At 38.2% G+C, this 20,798-nt stretch overlaps 1 protein-coding gene across 3 annotated transcripts in view; it reads right to left on the bottom strand.

The window, feature by feature from the left end:
* FOCAD (focadhesin) overlaps positions 1-20,798 on the bottom strand; it is a 279,727-nt gene that overhangs the window by 213,489 nt on the left and 45,440 nt on the right. For all 3 annotated transcript variants that reach the window (XM_070431752.1, XM_070431754.1, XM_070431753.1), the window contains one exon: positions 11,913-12,017. In XM_070431752.1, coding sequence (XP_070287853.1) covers positions 11,913-12,017 — 105 coding nt within the window. The remainder of the gene's footprint in view (positions 1-11,912; positions 12,018-20,798) is intronic.

Here is a 20,798-nt window from a genome sequence, read left to right as displayed (position 1 = left end):
TTATCTGTAAAATGAGGAAATCAGACTAAGTACCTTCTGCTGCTATAAGTTATATAACCCAAGCCACCCATTAAAGCCCTAACCTTCACACAGCTCAGAACTAGAGGTGAACCAACCCTGTAAAAGCAGAAGCAGTGAGTGACGATGGCTCTCAGCTATTAATAATTCGATGCCAAGCTTAAATGGCTCTAAGAACAATGTCTATTAAAATCTGAGACCTCAAAAAAGAGGTCTCCTATTTTTATCTCATCATCTTATATTTTTTATTTCAGAGAGAAGTGCTGTGTCCAGAATGAGCCCACAGAAATTTTTAAATCAGATTTTTCTAACTCTTGAGACATCCAACAGATTCTGCTTTCTTCTTAGAAGAGAAAGACATTGTTTCTAAAGATCAAAATCAATACAAACCAGGCAACCAGGTCACCCTTCATTGGCCTTTAGTGCCTCTAATCTCTCCCTCACTGTGCATTGTTGTGGGTTTTTTCCTACCATAGAGCAACCGATGTGTTGTACGTTCTCCGGCACTTCCCTGTAAATTATGAAATTTACAAATTTCATAATTTGTAAATATTTTAATTGCTATTTGAAATAAAGTACTTACCATAGTACCTAGCACACAGAATACTCCACAAATGGGGTACTGTTATATTGTCATGCAGGTAGGTTTGTATCTTAAACTAGAGCATAGGCAGCTTGAAAGCTGGATCTATGTCTTATGTTTTTTATGTTTCCCTTTCAGTGCCAAAGGCACATCTAGAATAAATGTCACACACACACACACACTTCCTCCAAATAATCTTTTTAAACTCTTTGACTGGATCAGTTTCATAGTCCAGGAGCTCAGAGGGAAAAAGCACAAGAAGCAGGCAGAATTTGGTACCTGATACTTCAAAATATTTTTAACGACACATATTAATACGTGCATCTTAACAGAATGGAGTGTGGGGAGGAAGGATCAATTCCTGGTTCCACTAGACCAGCACAGAGGCAATGGTATACTAAGGCATGTAACTAGATTCATCTTTCCAAGCGTAAGTACATCCATCCTAACAGGAAAGAGGAGTAAAAAAAAAAAAAAAGTTAGTCTTTTGGTAGGCAAATCAAAAAGTTATTTGTAACCTTTAGGTCACCTCAACCTTTCTGCTCCGTCTCTGAATGGAGGAAAACCAGGATTTGATTTACATCATAAATTCCACAACAGACAGGGATCGCCTTTTCTGTGTGAGGAAGCAATGCCTGCAGTCACGGGCATTGTCATGTACGCAGCTGTGACCTGGCGCTTTCAGGAGCAGAGCGCAGCACTTACTACATCAAACATGCATTTTAAAAGCATTTCTCTACCTGCTATGAATTTTTATTTGAAAGCACTAGTTAGGAGCCAAGAAGGATTATTTTTTTTTAAAAAAAAAGCTCTGCACATTTTAAGTTTAAAAATGAATACTAAAAATTATGGTGAAAATTCCAAAATGAATATTACTATAAAAAAGAAAATTAAATAATAATTGTGATTCGTTATATATCCTATAGTGTTTTAGGATGAAAGCATTTTGTCCTGTTCACACAAGCTCCCAGAAAAAGGAAGACTTGGAGCAAAAATTATTTTGACATTTGACAAATTATTTTTGACTGATAAGGCAAATAAGGAGACTATAACGTTTCTTTGAAAATATATATACTTCTTATTACAATGATTCCGCCTTCACACCATCTTTTATGGGATCCCTATTTTGAGAGGCAGGGATTTGTTTAAATAAAATTTATTGCAGTGACATTGGTTAATAAAATTATATAGGCTTCAAGTGTGAAATTCTGTGCTACATCATCTGTATAGAGGCAGGGATTTAATGCAAAGGTGTCTGCTAGTGTCACAAGTGTAGCACTATTTTAGATGCAGGTGATGGCTGGAGAGAAACATACAAACATTGAGTTAGGGATCCAAAGATTGTATTATTAAATTATATGCCACGATTGCCAAAAATAAAAATAAACTAGAGATAAGATAAATAGGCTAATAAGGCAAACATTATAACATCTTATGGTCTTAAAGACATTTATCAGCAAATTACCATACTAATTTTAAATTAAAAATCCACATTTAGAAGAACTTATAAAGTGTTTTCTAGTGGCAATTACTAACTAGAAGATTGTACAATGTGTGCAGCTTATTCTTTAGGTCTGATTCTAAATCCCAGGTATATACCCCAGATAATTAGAATCATAAACTGTGAACAACAACTCCCCAGGGTGGGAAAGAGAAAAGAAAAGAGTAAATAAAAACATAAGCAAAATATGCCGTTCAAAAGAAAGAATCAAACTGCAAAGAGGCAGATGGCCCTTGGAAAGTATTACTGCTATACTTCCCCACTTGTACATACATGCATGTACATTTTCTAGGGAAAAATATCAAAGTTTTGTGAGATTATCAAGGAAGGTCCTGACCCACCTCCAAAAAATGTATCTGTTAAACTAAGCATATCTAAGGTAACTGCTGCAGTTCACTTGTTAAACAAACACTTCCAAAAAAACTATAAAGCAAGCATCATTTCCCCTTAAAAAAATAGTAAGTTATATACAATGTGTTCCACCCAGAGACCATGGCACCTTAAGTATTAAAGTTTCTGTAATTTCAGCAAAATATATTAATGTATTCTACTGGCTCTAATCCCTTATGGAAGCTTGATTACATAGTACAAATGATTGAATGATGGTGTCATGCTTACTTTATGCTAAATAAAACCAAACATCTACATCTCAGGGGGATCCCTTTAGATAATATGTTCAATTATTGAAATTATCACTGCCCGAAAAAGCAAAATGCTTACCTTGACAACAAAACCATACGATAATAGCTGATAGTCCAGTGGTTCTCAACCTTGGCTGCACATTAGAATCATCTAGGAATCTTGTTAAAATCTTGATTTCTGGGCCTCATCCTCCAGAAATTCTGTTTCTTTGTTACTAACGATGAGGCCCAGAAATCAGGATTTTAACAAGATTCCCAGGTGATTCTAATGTGCAGCCAAGGTTGAGAACCACTGTGATAGTCGATATTTTAGAGCTGCAAGACTCTAAGCAACCTCATTAAGATAGTAAATGTAATAAGGAAATCTGCATAGAAATGAAAAACAATAACTATTCTTAAAGACGAAGAGGTCTCTTTTCAGTAACTTATAAAAAGTAGTTTGCCTTCAGAAATAAATGTAAAAGGCAAAACACTAAAAATTCATTGGTAGACATGCAAAAATATTGCAGAATAAATAAAATGTGGTAGTCCGTGCAATGTAATTTTAGCCATAAAAAAGAATGAAGTACTAATCATGCTACAACACAGATAACCCTTGAAGATTATGCTAAGTGGAAGAAGCCAGTCATTAAAGGCCACATATTATATGATTCTATTTATATGAAATGTCCAGAACAGACAAACCCACAGATAAAAGTAATGTTTTCTAGGGGCTGAGCATATGCAATAGTGGGAATGATTGACTGATAATGGGCATGGTGCATCTTTGGGGGGGGTGGGGGGAGTGGAAATATTCTGGAATCAGAGAGCAATAATAGTTAAACAACTTTGTGGATATAATAAAAACCGTTCAACTGAACACTTTCAAAGGATGACTTTTATGGTATATTAAATTATCTCTCAATAAAAAAAGACATTAAAGAATATTTCTAACTTAGACACATACTGTTTTAAATTTAGTTAACTTCTTGATTTTAAAAAAAATCATATGCACCATGTGAAGTATACATAATCATAACTTGGATTTCCCTTATAAAGAAAATAAATTCAAATCAGAATCTCATTTATTACCTCAATATCTGTGTTGAGAGCTTAATTATGTTCATTTTAAAGATGAAGACGTGGAAGGAAAGAAAGTTAAGGGTGTTTTTCTACTCTATATTATAAAAGGCCAGTGGCCATAACGACCAAACTACTGGTCACCAGGAGGTACGTTGATGAGTCTCGCTGCAGGGCAGGTCTGGGGTCCCACGGGATTTCGTGTACTGGGCCTCTAGTGTAATTATAAAATATCATGGCATTAACTGGTATATGAATGATTTGTCCAGTGATTCCCAAGTCTAATTCTACATCAGAATCCCTTGGAACTTTTTAAAAATATACAAATTCTAGATACACTGGCTCCCGCCCGAGATTTGTAAATGAGAATCTACAGAGGTAGAGCTTTAGAATCTACTCGTTAAGTGGATTTCCAGGGATCCCTATCATTTCTACTCCTAAAATTTGTCTCTATCTCCACTGTCACCATTAATTGTGAAGGGACTGGTGGAGTTGGGAAATCATCATATTGAAATCATCACAGAGAAGATTGGTGGGGGGGCTTGTGAGCTTAATGAGAACCAGGATATTTGCATGGTCTCAAAGTGCCTCACAGATTAGTTATTAGTTACAAGAGGAGAAAGGTAACTATACAATAGAGGAACCAGATATCACCTTGAATGGGTGATCGCAATTAAAATCACCAGTGAAGGCGAGATTTTCTAGGGAAAATCTCACTGTTGTTTAACCAGTGAGGACCTCAGTGCCTGCAGATGTAATATCCTGAGAAGCATCACTTCTATGGTATTCACAATTGTCAATGTCACAAAAGAGGATGAAAAACAGTTCTAGATTTTAAAAGATTAAATAGAGACCTGGAGGGTGGTGCAATTTGTTGAAAGGTCATTCGATTCCTGGTCAGGGAATATACCTAGGTTGCAGGTTTGATCCCTGGAACGCATGCAGCAGGCAATGGGTCAATGTCCCTCTCTCACATCACATCTCCATCTCCCCCTCGCTCCCACCTATCTTCCCCTCCCTCCCCCTATCACATTCCCCTTCTCACATTGTCCCTCCCTAAAAAAAAAAGTAAAATCAATAGACATATCCTCAGATGGAGAGTTTTAAAAAAAACAACTAAAAAGATATGACAACTAAAGGCAACCTGTGATCCTACACTAGATCCTATACACTAGAAAAAGGGGGTATAGAAGGACAAAGAACAAAGTTGGCATATAGACCATATTCTGAAGCATTGTATCAACATTACATTTTCTCAGTTTGATAACTGTACTCTGGTAATATAGGAGAATAACTTTGTTCTTAGGAAACACATACTATTGAATACAGTATATGCAATTTACTCCCAAATATTCTGAGTTTGTTTTTTCTTTAATCCTCACCCAAGGATATGTTTATAGATTTTAGAGAGAGATGAAGGGGGAAGAGGGAGAGAAAGAGAAGCATCGATGTGAGAGAGAAACATTGATTGGTTGCCTCCTGTATGTGCCCCAGCCAGGGACACAATCTAGGAATATGCCCTGACTGGGAATTGAACCCACACGTTTTGGTCTACAGGACGATGCTCCAATCAACTAAGCCACCCAGCCAGGGCATGTTTGTGGGGGTGGGAGAGGAGGGAGGGTGTGTGTGTGTGTGTGTGTGTGTGTGTGTATTTACTTATATAGAAAGAATGTTAAAGCAGATGTGGCAAAGTGTGAAAGGAACTGATGAATCTGGGCAAATGGTATATGAGTATTTTGCTCTGTTCTTGCAACTTTTCAATACCTTCAGACTATTATTTTAAAATAAGCTAAAAAGAAAAATCTTCAGTGAATTTCCATTACTCTCACCCCCCCGCCCTCCCACCCCCACTACTCTTTAAATAAAACCCAAAATCTTTGCCATGGTCTTATTATATTCTAGGCCACACCCACCTCTCCAGAGCCTCTAGCTAGGCCTCTCCCTCCCTTGAACACTAAGTTCCAGCCACTCTGCCTCCGGTTAACTCTACTGCACCCAGCTGTCCACCCAGCAGCATCTAAGCACATGCTTTTCCCTATAACCGAAATACTCTTCCTGTGCTCTTTGCATGGCAGACTCAAAATAGATAAAGGTCTTTCCAAATGGATGGAAGAAACAATGCCAAAAAAGTTTAATAAGAAAAAGCTACTTATCAGAATTAAACTGGGCTATGTTTTGATATCAACAATCACAAATTGGTTTTAGTGCTCTGTGTATTTATCTTGGGACTTTCTCTTGTTTTTCTCTTTTCACCCTGAGGGATAAGTGCATTTGCCTTAAGAGATAAGTGGAAAAAAATCAATATGAATTACAAAGTACCTTAGCCTTTAGGAAACACATCTTTAAGTTCTTAAAATCAACTCTCCATTTAAATAAACTACACAGTCTTGCACAAAGGGATGAACAAATACACATATCAAGTGCATAACTTTAGTTTACTCAGGGTATAACTATCCATTACTATTGGCCTAATCACCCATTTCAGAGCATTCTATCTGCCAACAACATTTAATATTCCCTTATTTCAGAAGCACAGCTTGATGTGGATCAGACCAAACCCTTTCCACAAATAACATTTGGTATTTGTGCATGTCAGCCACTGTCTGGCACATCCGAAAGATGCACAAATTCTGGAACAAGCAGTTACTGCTCATGAATTCACAGCTATTTCCTCACTTCAGCTGAGGGAAGCAAGATCTTAAGGAGACTGCCATAATATGAATATGCAGAGGAAAAATAAAAAGCAGAAGCACATGATAAAATTTCAGGGTGAAAAATAGCACATTACAAAGCAAATGAGAAAATGAGCCTCTAATAATTTGTAAATAATAAAAATTTAGTTTAGTTCTTCTTCCTTGCAACCAAACAGCAGCCGCATATCAGTTCTCTGCTGCACGTCCTGCTGGTCAATATTCACGAGCGCTTAATGGCTTAGTTAAATGCACACGTGTTACAGGAAAGTGGAGCTCAGGCTAGCCAACAAAATTCAGCCCAAACAGAAGTGGAAGAAGGAAAATAAGCCTGAACTAAAGGATGTCTTAGAAGAAATTTTAAATAAGTAATGAGTATAAAAATTGTTCACAGCTAGAAAAGGCTTCTAAAATTTTTAAAAACAGTCAAGTACCTAAACCAGAGGTCACAAACTTACTGCCTGTGAGCAGATATGTTTTGTCTGCCTACCCTGTATTTTTTTAAAAAATATTTTTATTGATTTCAGAGAGGAAGGGAGAGAGAGAAACATTAATGATGAGAGAGCATCACTGACTGGCTACCTTCTGCAAGCCCCGCACTGGGGATGGAGCCTGTAATGCAGGCATGTTCCCTAAGAATTGAACCTTGACCTCCTGGTTCATAGGTTGAGACCCTACCACTGAGCAACACTGGCCGGGCCTACCCTGTACTGTTAAAAATCTAAATTGTTTCCCAACATTTACAAGTCAGGAGATTTCATATAGAATGTTATTAATCCTGAAAGATCCAATGGTCTGGCAAGGATGAACCCCCATTTCCTCACTGCAAAAACTGGGCAGCAGTTCTCAACCCTCCCAGTGCATCAGAAACCACCTGGGAAGCTCTGAAAAATTACCAACGCTGACACTCGGTCATTCCAGGAAGAGCCCAGCATCTGTCAGAGGGCTTGGATGTGCTACAGGTTGAGACTCATGGGCCTAGGATTTTATGTTTGGCATATGCTCCTCATGTAACCACAGTAGTCAAATGTACTGTATGTTCTTCCAGTTACCCTCATCCTAAAAGGCTCTGGAGGTCGCAATCCTACTTAAATATCCCCCATGTAATCTTGTTTAAGCCACAAAACTAAAGAAGGGTCCACTTAGGCAACATGAACTTCATTAGCTACACACACGCTGATCTAGTGTATCTAAAGGATGGTCAGTAGACCGCCTGTACATCCAAATCTCTTATTAAAATGCAGGTTTGCAGGCATGTCCCAGACACACATATCAAACACTCTGAGGATGAGCTGCTTCTGCACTGTAAACACTAAAAACCAGTGGTGGTTTCCAGGAAGGTGCTGAGGGCTCTTCACCTCCTGCTCCTGCAACCATCCACCTGACCAGGAAGAACCCTGCTGTGTTAAGGCCATGGCAGTATTTCATTGAACAGAGCAATGGGATTTAAATCGCTTAACACTCTCTCACTTGTGTCTGCACTTGGCTTGCTCTCACTGGATTGCTTTTCCTTTAGAAAAAGTATTTGATTCTGCTCTTGGCCTCTCTATTGTCCGTTGGGCTTAGGAACATTACAGACTTTTTGCCTCCCAAACAAGAAACAGAAGCAAGGGGACACAAACCCTCAAGCACTACTTCCTAGTCTACCCCAAAGGGTTCCTGGCAGCTCCTATGTGGTACCATTAAGCTCCCAGGAGCTCAAGCAGCACTTCTCAAGTGTGATCCACAAGCAACCTATATCCGTACCACTGACCAGCCAGACAAATATACCGATGCTGAATCTCACACCGAACCTACTGGATGAACGAGAATCTCTGGCAAGTGGTCTTGAGAAGCTGTACTTTTAACAGGCTCCCTAGATGATTCTTATGCACAGAAGTTTGAGAACCACTGATGCCCAGGTTCAACCAAGAGAAGGCCCCCCCTCCAGAGCCCCTCCAGGAGTCACAGGAACCAACAAGGCCCAGGTGACGGGAATGCATGTTAAAGGGTGGCTGGCATTCCATCTTGTACTCACCGTGAACCAGAATCACCTGGGCAACTCAGCACAGACTCGAATGACCGCATATTTGGTTTTACTACAACTCAAGTTAGCTCTTAAGACAAAAAGAAGCGAGAAATACTTAAACCCCAAATGTTTACTAGCGGAGTCCTTCATACCATTAAGAACAGATTAGTTTCATGCCCAGAAAGCTTCCAATGGTTTCATATTACTTCCATTTTAAATGAATCCTACAGCACAAGCAGGGAACACCTCTAAGCTTCTCATATCCTTTCTATGCTTTCAAACACAGCGCGTCAGTTGCCTCTCCAAGGCTGGGTGATATTGCTAACCAACATGTGGCAAAGAGGCTCTAAAGCAGCGTGGCAAGTTCATGCCGGACTCGGGTAATCACCGCTCTCTCGAGGGGAATGTGCTCCTCAGGCTCACCTCTCCTCCGTTTCTGCCATCCGCAATCCCCCCTAGAGGAACGTAGAGCTCTTGTCACTCGATTACACTCTGCTGATTTATAGTGCCACGCAGCCGTTCACATAAGGGCTCTCCATAAACATTACTGGATTATGCCAACTCAGGTGACTGATTCCGGACCTCTTAATGTGCCACCAATCTAAAAACAAAGCTGTCAGCTCCTCAAACCAGGCTCCCTATCCATGCCTCGCACCTATTCTTTTATGAAAACAAGGCTGCAGTTAGAAGAACTAACTACTGGAGAATATAAATTATAAATAGAAAAACACGGGAAACATTACAGATGACTGAAGGTCGAACACTCACAGCAAGGACAATCAGTATAAAAGGGAGAGTGACTCCACTTCTGCATGATAGAAAATTTCCCTTTACTATCATCTATACCAGGGCTTCTTAAACTTTAAGGTGCCTCTACATTACCTGAAAAATCATACCAGCAGGCAGACTCGGATCCAGACAGCCCACGCTCCTGCACTCCCAAGAAGCCTTGAGGTTCTGCGGATGCTGCCCGTAGCTCTGCTACTTATAGTTGGTGGGGAATCAGCAGCACCTGGGAGCCTATCATAGAAGAATCTGGAGCCCACTCTAGGCCTAAGGAAAGAATCTGCCATTCAACAAGGCCCCAGGTGACCAGAATGCACCTTAAAGAGTGGTTGCATACCATCTTGTACTCACTGTGAATCAGAACCACCTGGGCCTTTTTTAAAACTACACATGCCTACGCCGTTCGGCAGAGATTGATTCATTTGGGGTATTTGATTTTTCATATGTTCCACACCCAGATGGTTCTAATGAGCAACCAGGGTTGAGAACCATTAAATTAAATGGGTGGACAGAAATATGGAGTGACAGCTAATGGGTGAGGTATTTTTTAATGTCTTTTTATTGATTTTAGAGAAAGAGAAACATTGATGAGAGAGATCATCAATCGGCTGCCTCCTGCACGCCCCTTACTGGGGATGGAGCCCAAAACCTGGCCATGTGCCTTCATCAGGAATTGAACCTGCGACTTTTGGGTACATGGAACGACACTCAACCAACTGAGCCATACCAGCCAGTGCTTCATTTTTGGATTGATGAAGATGTCCTAGAATTGATTATGGTGATGGTTGCATACTTCTATCAATATATTAAAAACCATGAGAATTGTATGCTTTAAATGGGTCAATTGTGTCATAAAACTGTTATATAAAAAAATAAATAAAAAACTTCAATAGCTTCCCTATCTCAAAATAAATAACCCTCAGTGAACAATAATGAAATCATTTTCTATCCTGAAACTCTGGCCCAAGAGATTGAACTTCTTTTAAAAAAGAGAAAACACACAGATGTTCATATGACTCATCTAGAAATATTAAGATCTGCTCATCTACTCCTTAGGTTCAATTCTGATCAAGGTAATGGGTAAAGGACAAACCTGAAATAAAAACCTGTGCCTCGGGAGGCACCACTATGTTAAAAAGAGAGAAGTGTATTTATCAATTTGGAAAGTTTACTCTGCACACCCCGTTCCCACAGTATTTTCATAGAGCAAATAATTTTATTTTTGCTTCTTCTATTTAAAATCAAATTACTGAGTTAACAAATAAGTTAAGGGATTTACTAATTCATTGTACTGCATCCTTCCAACTTTTCCATATGTTTGAAGACATCAAGAACATGCTAAGAAAAAAAAATATGTAAAATGCAAATCTGACCTTGTTTTAAAAAAACTGGCTTTAAAAAATTCTGAATGTACTCATAAAAAATAAAAGAGATCGTAAATAGCACTAAAACTTCAGGAACGATCATTGTAACGAGACACTGTTGACTCAGTCTCAAAAGGAAAGCACTATAAATCTACGTGAGTATGCAGCACTCAACATTTCAGAGACTCTCAGAGCTTCTGAAAGCTGGTGTCAAATGCTCAAAACTGCAGGTGCTGTGTGCTCCAGCCAATGAGGATTCACAAGGATCTGATTTACTTTCTTTCTTTCTTTTTTCCCAAATATTTGGATATGTTTATATGATTTAGGGGGGAATAGTTAGTTGGAGATCTTTTTCAGTTTCTATCTGGATGTTAGACATCAGAGACAGTCCTCATTTTGCTTCCAAAAAACTCAATATTTAGGAGGACTCTAAGCCTCCCATACCTTTGCTCTGTAGCCTTTTAATACAAGGATCGTCAGTAATTCAATGGAATAACAGTAGCTAAGATACAATGAAAATTGTGTGAGCCTTAGAGGAAAGTGTGCAAGGCCTACTGATGGTTTAAATCTACTAGGATGATCAATCAACCAAGAGAAATCCATTCAAAACGTACTGCAGTCCTTCTCATCAGATCCCTCCCCACAATCACTATCTGTCACAGAGCCAGTGGATTTACTTGCCCTATTGAATTGCCATAGCCCATGCGAACCATTTTCCACCGTGAACCAGTCCCCTTGTTTATGGTCCCAGGTTCTCATTCTTTAGAAGCAGGCACATTCTGGATGCATCACTAAACAGAGTTCCTAGGACAATACACATTGGTTACATGGCATCCCCTGGGGTCCTCTGCTCACTAAGTGGGAGTTCCTCTCTCAAGAAATGGCTTCCTAGGACCTTCAAGGCACCTTCACAAATAAGCCTGATGCCATCCTTTGCCCACACTCCCCCATAAAATCCAATGCATTTCACTGTCATTGCTGCGGTGTCGTTTTTCTTTTTAAAATAATTCGATAGATTACATTCTATAGATGACAAAAAAAGGCAAATCAATGCTCGTAACTACCGACCTTGCCCTGGGTAATAACCCCTTGCTAGTCACCTATTCGTCTTCATGGTGAGGAAGTTTACCCTCCTGCTGTAAGTACATTTGCTCAAGCTCTGAAATAACTGTTCTTAACGGATTAGTATGTCTCAGTTCATAAGCTCACAATTCACACAATAAAAAATACGTTTTTTAAAGAAAGGGAAAAAGGCTTACCTAATAGAATATAGATCCTGAATATTCTTCTCGCCAGCTTGTCCTTCCTTTACAGCTTGCATTTGTAATAATTTCATGATAGTTTTTATCAAGCCATGTGTATTCCTATATAAAGAAATGTTACAATATGTTAAATGTTATAGACATAAAGCAAATATCTAATGAGGGGCTTAATTCTACCACTTTTAAATAATTGAACACTTGCCACCCAGCGTGAACGGTAGCCACCCAGCTCGTTCTACATCACAGCCAAGAAGAGGCCCACAAGCAGACAGCTCCCATAAAGGAGAAGTAGAGCCGAAAAAATCAGACCACCAACTTACCAACAGCCTAACTCATACTTGGGGTAAAACCAATCAGGAAAAATACAAACATTCGCCCACATAATTGCAGGCAGTGACCACATCAGTTCCCCATACTGAATAATCAAGCCCTTCATTTATAAATATTAGCAGACCATGAATTATTATTCCAGACAATGAATAACCAGATATATGGAATGAATCTGGTGGGCCAGGAGACCAATTAGAACAAATAAGCACCATTAAAACAAAGCTAATGGGAGCAGGGAATAGAACTTTAACTTTTTCCTTATTCCTGTACGAGAATAATATATCAAAAAGAAGACCTATGATTACTTTTTCAAATTATGAAATGGGATTTTTTTCCAGCTTTAGCTTTATTGAAGTAAAATTGACAAATACAACTATAATATATTTAAAGTGTACAATGGGATATATGTACTGTACTAGTACATTGTGAAATGATTGCCATAATCAAAATAATTAATACATCATGACCTCACGTGGCCACTTTTTATTTTATTTTTTACTGCAGTAGCCAATACTACAGTGATGTCAATAAAGTAGAACTTTTGCCTCTTCCTCCAGTTGTGCCCTCTACCCAGTCGAGGGACAGGAAGATGGGGAAGCTGGTGGAGGAGAGCAAAGGAGCAGTAGTGGTCCTTCCCTCATTGCAGTTTCCCAGTCAATTCACATTCTCTCAATTTATGATAATACTTATTTCTAGTTTTTTATTGATTTTACATTTAAGTTAATACTTTTGGAATATATTTAAGTACTATACAGTTAAATAATTGTCCTGATATCATTTATTGATTTTTTTGGAAAGGGGGGGAGGGTGAGAATGCTTAAGATTTACTCTCTTAGCATATTCCAAGTATACAATACCACATTGTTAGCTATTGTCAACAAGCTGTTCGGTAGATCCTCGGAACTTAGTCATCTTGTAACTGGAAGTTTGTGCCCTTTGGCCAACCTCTTTCCATTTTCTCTACCCTCCCACCCAGCCCTTGGCAACCACCAATGTACTCTTAGTTTCTATGACTTCAACCTTCTTTTTATTTTTTTTTTTAGATTCCACATGTAAGTGACACCATATTTTTTGTCTTTCTTTGTCTGGCTTGTTTCACTTAGCTTAATGCCCTCCAGATTCAGCCATGTACCCATGTTGTCACAAATTACCCTGCCCTTTTTATGTAAGTGATTATATTTCAGTTATGGTTTTTAATACTTCAGCGCATTTATTGTAAGCTACATATTCTCCGAAGTGCTTACCAGGTAATAAATTGTCATTTGCTATCCAAAATAATAGTAGATTACAAATCACTGTTAACCTTATTTTGGAGCTAGGACAAGGACTTGGGCTTAATTAAGTGATATCAGTTGGTGCAATTATGTGAGGTGTGATTGAATGGACTCTTTTATGGCATTTAGAGTTTTCAAACTGTATTGGTCAATACAGTGGCCAATAGCCATAGGTGGCAACTGAGCATTTATAATGCAATGAATCCAAATTGAGATGTAGTGTAAGTATAAAATATACGCTGGATTTAAAAGACTTAGGACACACCAAAAAAATGTAAAGTATTATGTATAATGTTTTATATTAATTACATATTGAAATAATATTTATGATATGTGGAGTAACAAAAAAATACATTATTAAAATTAAAATCCCCTGCCTCGTTAATTTTTAATGTGGCTAGTAGAACATTTTAATTATATATGCAGCTCACCTTTGTGGCTCACATTATATTTATACTTCCCAGCTCACCTGGAGATATTAATATGGTTTAGTTCCTAAGAAGGTTCTTTGGCGAGCACTGAGGATTCCCTTACACCCAAGCATTTCCCACAATCTTTACCACAGTACATTTTGTCTTTCATGTGGATCTTCTTATGACCATGCAATGTAGAGTCATGAATGAATCTTTTGTGAAAGATATCACACGTGTATGGTTTCTCTCCTGTGTGGATTCTCTGGTGAACACAGAGTTCTCACTACTATGTTCACATGAAGCCTTTCCCCTAAGATCCTCTCTCCTACATGTGTTCTCTGATGGATGTCAAACTGAGAGTTAGGTTTCCTCACATACAATACCTTGGTATTGTGTCAATTCCATGGTACTTTATTTTACCTCAAAATATGGCCAGCTAGTCCTATTGTCACTCAATAAAAATTAAGAAGTATTGCCGAAACCGGTTTGGCTCAGTGGATAGAGCGTCGGCCTGGGGACTGAAAGGTCCCGGGTTCGATTCCGGTCAAGGGCATGTGCCTGGGTTGCGGGCACATCCCCAGGAGAAGATGTGCAGGAGGCAGCTGATCGATGTTCCTCTTTCATCGATGTTTCTAACTCTCTGACCATCTCTACTGATACTCTGAGTTTCTAGAATCCTCCTCCTCTAAGCTTAGGAAAGATATCTCAACAACCAAACTTTTAGAGTAAATTCCTTCTTCATACCACTCACTTTTACAGAGTCAAATACATTCTATAGTGGAGGATCCTGGACTTTAAGGAATGCTACCTTCCCGCATATCCTCCAGCTCTTTACAACCCTTCACACTCTCTTTGACAAAGACCTGGAGATCCTTCCGCATGGAAATCGTAATTGATCTGTAACCAATTTATTAAGAAGCTACTCCTGGGAATGAGTGTCTGGACTCAGTCACAGAGGGTGGAGCTGATAGAGGCTCCTGGGAGTTTCAGGGCAGTGTGACTCCTCCAAATATATAAATTTGCTAACTCACCAGACATCAGGGTTGCAGTCTAGCTTTTTGAAAGGTAGTTCCTGAGATAATACCAGCCCCTGTGGCTCTGACCCAGGCCTGTGCCTAGATGTTATACAAGACCATGAAATCTCAGTCTGTATCTATATTTAGCAGATAAATTTCCATTGTCAGGTGTGAGTGAGCAGTTCCCAGATTGCAGTATCTGACTGAGACCTGTCACAGGGGCTGACACTGGTTTGCGTTGGTCAGAGGGTCATTACATGTTCAGAGCCTTGTCTTCGAGCCTTCAATGTCCATGCAGTTGGAAATATGCTCGAATGTCTGATTTAAGCTCAAATGACTGCATCAATAGGGAGAAAGCCCACGCTGCACCAAGTAATCACATGAGGCCACTTCTCCTGGGTCTAATGATCAGCTTAAACATTATTCATTTTAGATGATCAGTGTTAATTGAATTTATGACTGAATTTCTTCCAAAAAATATGAATTTATTAAGTACAGGATACCTTGGAGATATTATGGTTCGGTTCCAGACCACCATATTAAAGTGAGTATCATAATAAAGTGGGTCATAATCTTTTTTGCTGGTGGAGGGGCTTGTCTTCAGTTTGTAAAAATCATATTTGTGAAGCACAATCAAATGACGTATGCCTGTAACCTTTTTTTGTACATGAAACTATATTGGTTTTCCTTTCCTAATGATTTGTCACATGACTAGAGTTTTAGAGAAACCGGTAACAGACCTATGATTTTAACCAACATGGACCACCTACCTCTTTATGAAAATAGTAGAATCCCAGAGAAAAGTACAACATATCATATTTGCATTGAATTCCAGGGAGTTCACAGAACCACTGAGGCTAACAAATGGACTTCAGATTTTTAACCTTTAAGTTAGGTCTTGCTTGGTCTTATTTATGAATCCAGATTTTACTGTGTGAATAATTGAAATCTTTCTGTATTTTAAGTAAGAGTTAGCATGAATAGATTATGATTTTTGAAAGATATGGTGTCAATCAAATCACATATAGAACTATTCAAATAGTAACACATTTGCCTCAAATTCAATTGAATAATTATTTAAATATTTTAAGTGGGTTGAGAGGGATGACTTCAGATTAATTTTTTTAAAAAATTGCTTTCAGAGAGGAAGGGAAAGGAAAAAACAGAAATATCAATGGTGAAAAAGAACTATTGATCTGCTGCCTTTTGCATGCCCCCTACTAGGGACCAAGACCACAACCCGGGCATGTGCCCTGACCAGGAATCAAAACCTGACCTCCTGGTTCATAGGTCAATGCTTAATCATTGAGCCACACTGGCCAGGCAATTTTTATGTAAATCCTTGCTTTAATTCTAATTAGCTAGGTAATATTGGGCAAACCACTTAACATCTAGGATGATAACAAGCTCAGCTTTTGTCTTGTATTTTTGTTGTTGTTGTTGTTAATGCTCCCCCAAGGATGTTTTTCCCATTGCACAATTTTGTAAATAACTAAAAGTGAGTTGTACACTTTTAAAGGGTAATTGTATAATACATGAATTATATCTTCATTAAGCTTTTATACTTTAAAAGATAAAGCATAAGAAATAATTGATGAGATAGATGTAGAGTACAAAAAACTTAGATCAAAGTGAATACCAGAAGAACCTACAGTCAAGTCTTTAGCATTTTTCAAATGTGGCTATAAAGATTAAAGTAGTTTTTAAGAGAGAACTGGTAGGAAAATGTGAAAAAGAACCCCCCCAAGGTCAATGGGGGAAAGGGGGGCATATGTAATACTTTCAACAATAAAGAATTATTTTCTAAAAAAGAACTCCCCAAGAAAGACAATCTGTAACTAAAATTCCCAGATACTATTAACAAAGTTGGTAAGAAGGGTTTCCAGGGGAGAGAAAACAAAATTAAAATCAGAGATAGTCTGAGAGAAAATATTTATAACATATATGATAGATAAAATATTAAGATCCATAAAACAAGAAAAGCAACAAAATAAGACAAATCATATATTAGAAACATGAGCAGAAATTATAGATATGCAAATCACAGAATAAAATTCATAATATCCAGTGTTGAGTGAATAAAGAAATAAGTACTTTTGTGTTAAGTATATATTGATTTTGCTTTTATGGAGAGCAATTTAGCAATATCCATAAAAACTTTTAATATACATACCCTTTTTCTCATAAATTCCACTTCTAAGAACCCCTCCTAATAAAATACTCTTATATACTCCTAAAAAAAGGTATTATACTGTATTTGTTACCTTTTTCTTAAAAATAAAAAATACATGTTTATGAATAGTTAAAATAGGACAAATCCATATTATAGAACACCATGTGACCATTAACAAGGATGCTGTTTCATATGTAATTGTGCAACTATGATTATGTTAATTTCTCTCTCTAAACCAAAAGCATCCTGAGTGTAATGGCTATGTCTGCTTTCCTCACCATGATATATCACAGTACCTCACACAAGTATATAGGAAATATTTAATAAATATGTTTAACTAACGGATGGGTGGATGAAAGACTGCAAAGGCACTGTCTTGCTTGACTACAGAGGTGAACTCTAAAGGTAATCTCTAGTTGTATAATTACATGAGTTTACATATGCACATTAAAATTATAGTATCTAATAGCTTTGATATTAAAATTTGTTAGTTTATTAGTAAAGAAACAAATATAAATGGTATTATTAGTTGTGGTTATGGGCTTCTCATTTTAGAAACTGCACATCTAGCAAATGAGGGCATTGTAAATACTAGGAAAATAAAATTAATATAAAATGCTTTTATATTATTAAGCAATGAACCCTGTTGGGGGTAGAGAGGCAAGTGTTTTTCCTTGGAGTTTGTTTTGTGGGGTTTTTTTTTTATATGTCTTACTTAACTCATGTACTTACAACAGTGAAACCAACTTAAAACTCCTGATAAAATAAGTAAGAGATAAATATTTAGCATGGTTAATAGAGATTTAACTGCTCGGGTGAAGACTGCCCAGCCTGCGGCTAAATTCGCCAAACTGAAAATTAGCTCTTAAATGGCTCCTGTGACTAAAGGTCAGAGCGGCTGCAATAAGTTCCTTTCGGAAAACACTATTTTCTTTTACGCCCTGACCTCTTAAATCATTTGTTACATATGAAAATTATTAAATAGCAGTAGGACTTTTTAAGCTTTACTTAGATTTCTCTCTTTCAACCTCCTTCTCTCTCTCTCTCTCTCTCTCTCTCTCTCGCAAGCTGCTTCTAAAGTGTGGGTCCAAAACAAACTCACTCAAAACTGTGGAAAGTCTCAAAAAAATCATTTTAAAAAAAAAGAGAAAAGAGGACTAAAATACATAAGTTATGTTTAAATTCATGAGCTCGTTATTATCTATCTATATATACAAGGCTAATATGCAAAGTGTCCCCTCGGGAGTTCGACTGGGAGTTCAATCGCTCGCTATGATGTGCGCTGACCACCAGGGGGTGGCGTGGAACACAGTGGGCGACCAGTGGTGGTGCATAGGTGCTGAGAGACTGAGGGAAGGAGGAAGTGGAGGGAAGGAGGAAGTGGGAGGCGGGAGGCAAGGAACCTGATCAGCCCTGATTGCCGGCCAGGCCTAGGGACCCTACCCATGCACGAATTTGGTGCACTGGGACTCTAGTCCTTTATAAAATGAAATCTAATTGGTCAACACTGAAGGATGCTTAAAAACTGATTATTTTGAAGTTTAGTAAATAAAGAGAAAAATATATATAGCCTGCCTTTCCTATACAAAGTGTGCTAAAAAGTAACCAAATAGTAGGTATGGGTAAGGTTCTCTTTAAAGCAGTAGTTCATGTAATAAGTGAACAAAAATGATAGAATTAGAATTTCACCATTTTGAATCTCCTGATGAATTAATAGATCGAGACACTGAGCATCAACAGCTAACAATCAGATATTACGTGCCTCCTGGCAGAAGAACACATTACCACCTCCAAAGAAGTCTTCCCTCTCCAACACCCGCCCCCAACAACAACAAAAATTTACTTTCCATATCATCAAATTTCTAAAAGCAAACTTTCAGTGCACTGGAAATATAGAGAAATAAGTTAAAGTACATGGAGATACAACCAGCAAAACCCACTGGTTTCCAAGATATGTGGTGGAAATCACTGCAAACCACCAAGTTTCTTCAGCAAATTGTAAGAAAAAGAGAGACAGAGACAGAGGGAGATAGATGTGAGGGGGAGATCCTATAGATTGAAAGAGATGTAAAAGACATAACAACCAATTCTTACTTAGATGTTCATGCAAACAAATTGTTAAAAAAAGATTGAGGTGATTAGGAAACTGAAGACTAACTGGACATTTAAAAAAATTATACACGAGCCCTAGCTGGTTTGGCTCAGTGGATAGAGCGTCAGCCTGCGGACTGAAGGGTCCTGGGTTCTATTCCGATAAAGGGCACATGCCTGGGTTGTGGGCTCGATCCCCAGTAGGGGGCGTGCAGGAGGCAGCCAATCAATGATTCTCTCTCATCATTGATATTTCTATCTCTCTCTCCTTCTCCCTCTCTCTGAAATCAATAATGTGTGTATATATATTTATATATATATATATATATAAATTATACACGAGCACTCCTGTATATCAAGGTATAATAATGCCATTACTATTATGTGTTTTTAAAAGAGATAAACACTTAAATCTCTACAGAATAAGTCAGATAATGTCTAGGGCTTTCTCTAAAAGAATATGGCCAGGATGGAAATAAATGGGGTTATGGAGGAAGCAGGACTGGCCATGGGTTAACAGTTGTTGGGCTAAATGACAGAAACAGGAGGGTTCATAATACTATTCTAGTTACTTTGAAATTATCTATAAAAGGTTTTAAAAGTCATAGGAGGAGTTCCTCTTTGTAACACTCATTTCTTCCAAAATTTTCCTAGTTATTTTGTGTGTGTCACACTCCAAGCTACTATGTCCTTCCTTTGTATCCCTTCCCCTGAGAACCAAGGCAGTAACCACGATCATTATTACTGTTTGGAGAGATGATTTTGCAGTTTCAAAAAAATATTCCAGAGGATGATGGCGGCAGTGGTGGTGATGGTGTCATTTTGCCATCACAGTGAAACAAGTGTGTTATCTCTGACAAGGAATCTGTGTCCACTCAATCTCCCCTCCCTTTATCCCTGTCAGAACAAAGCAGATCAAATATTAGTCATTCATACTTAAGCACAATAATGTTCCAGAGCTAGAGCTGAGCTGAGAGGCTGAGAGATACCTATTTCCAAATTCCTGGCTTTCTCCCAAGTTCAACCCCAGTGCAGAAGACTCCTCGGGAATAGTGTTCCAGTCTCCCTTCTGCTTGGGAATGACCACATCTTTCCTATTTATATGGTTACTATACAAAGGGCCCTTGCATACATATGTTCACACAATAAAGACACACCCTGTAGAAGGTAAATTATTTCCCCCTAAAGGATATGTCATAGTCCTAACTCCTGGTACCTGTGAATGTGACTTCATTTGGAAATATTGTCTTTGCCGATATAATTAAGGATCTCAAGATGAGCTCATCCTGGATGAACCTTAAATCCAATGAGAAAGAATAGAAATTTGAGATACAAAGATGCACAAAGAAAGTCATGAAAAGACAGAAGCAAAGATTGGCGTTATGCAGCCAAAAGCCAAGAAGCACCCCGGGTTGTGGCAGACTCAAGAACAGTGGTTCTCAACCTTCCTAATGCCGTGACCCTTTAATACAGTTCCTCATGTTGTGGTGACCCCCAACCATAAAATTATTTTTGTTGCTACTTCATAACTGTAATTTTGCTACTGTTATGAATCAGAATGTAAATATCTGATATGCAGGATGTAT

This window comes from Myotis yumanensis, unplaced genomic scaffold (assembly GCF_028538775.1).
Source record: "Myotis yumanensis isolate MYYU_CA2020_CCGP unplaced genomic scaffold, mMyoYum1.0.hap1 SCAF_12, whole genome shotgun sequence".
Lineage (NCBI taxonomy): Eukaryota > Metazoa > Chordata > Mammalia > Chiroptera > Vespertilionidae > Myotis > Myotis yumanensis.
Note: the sequence above shows the minus strand (reverse complement) of the source record. Positions and strands in the feature narration are given on the sequence as shown.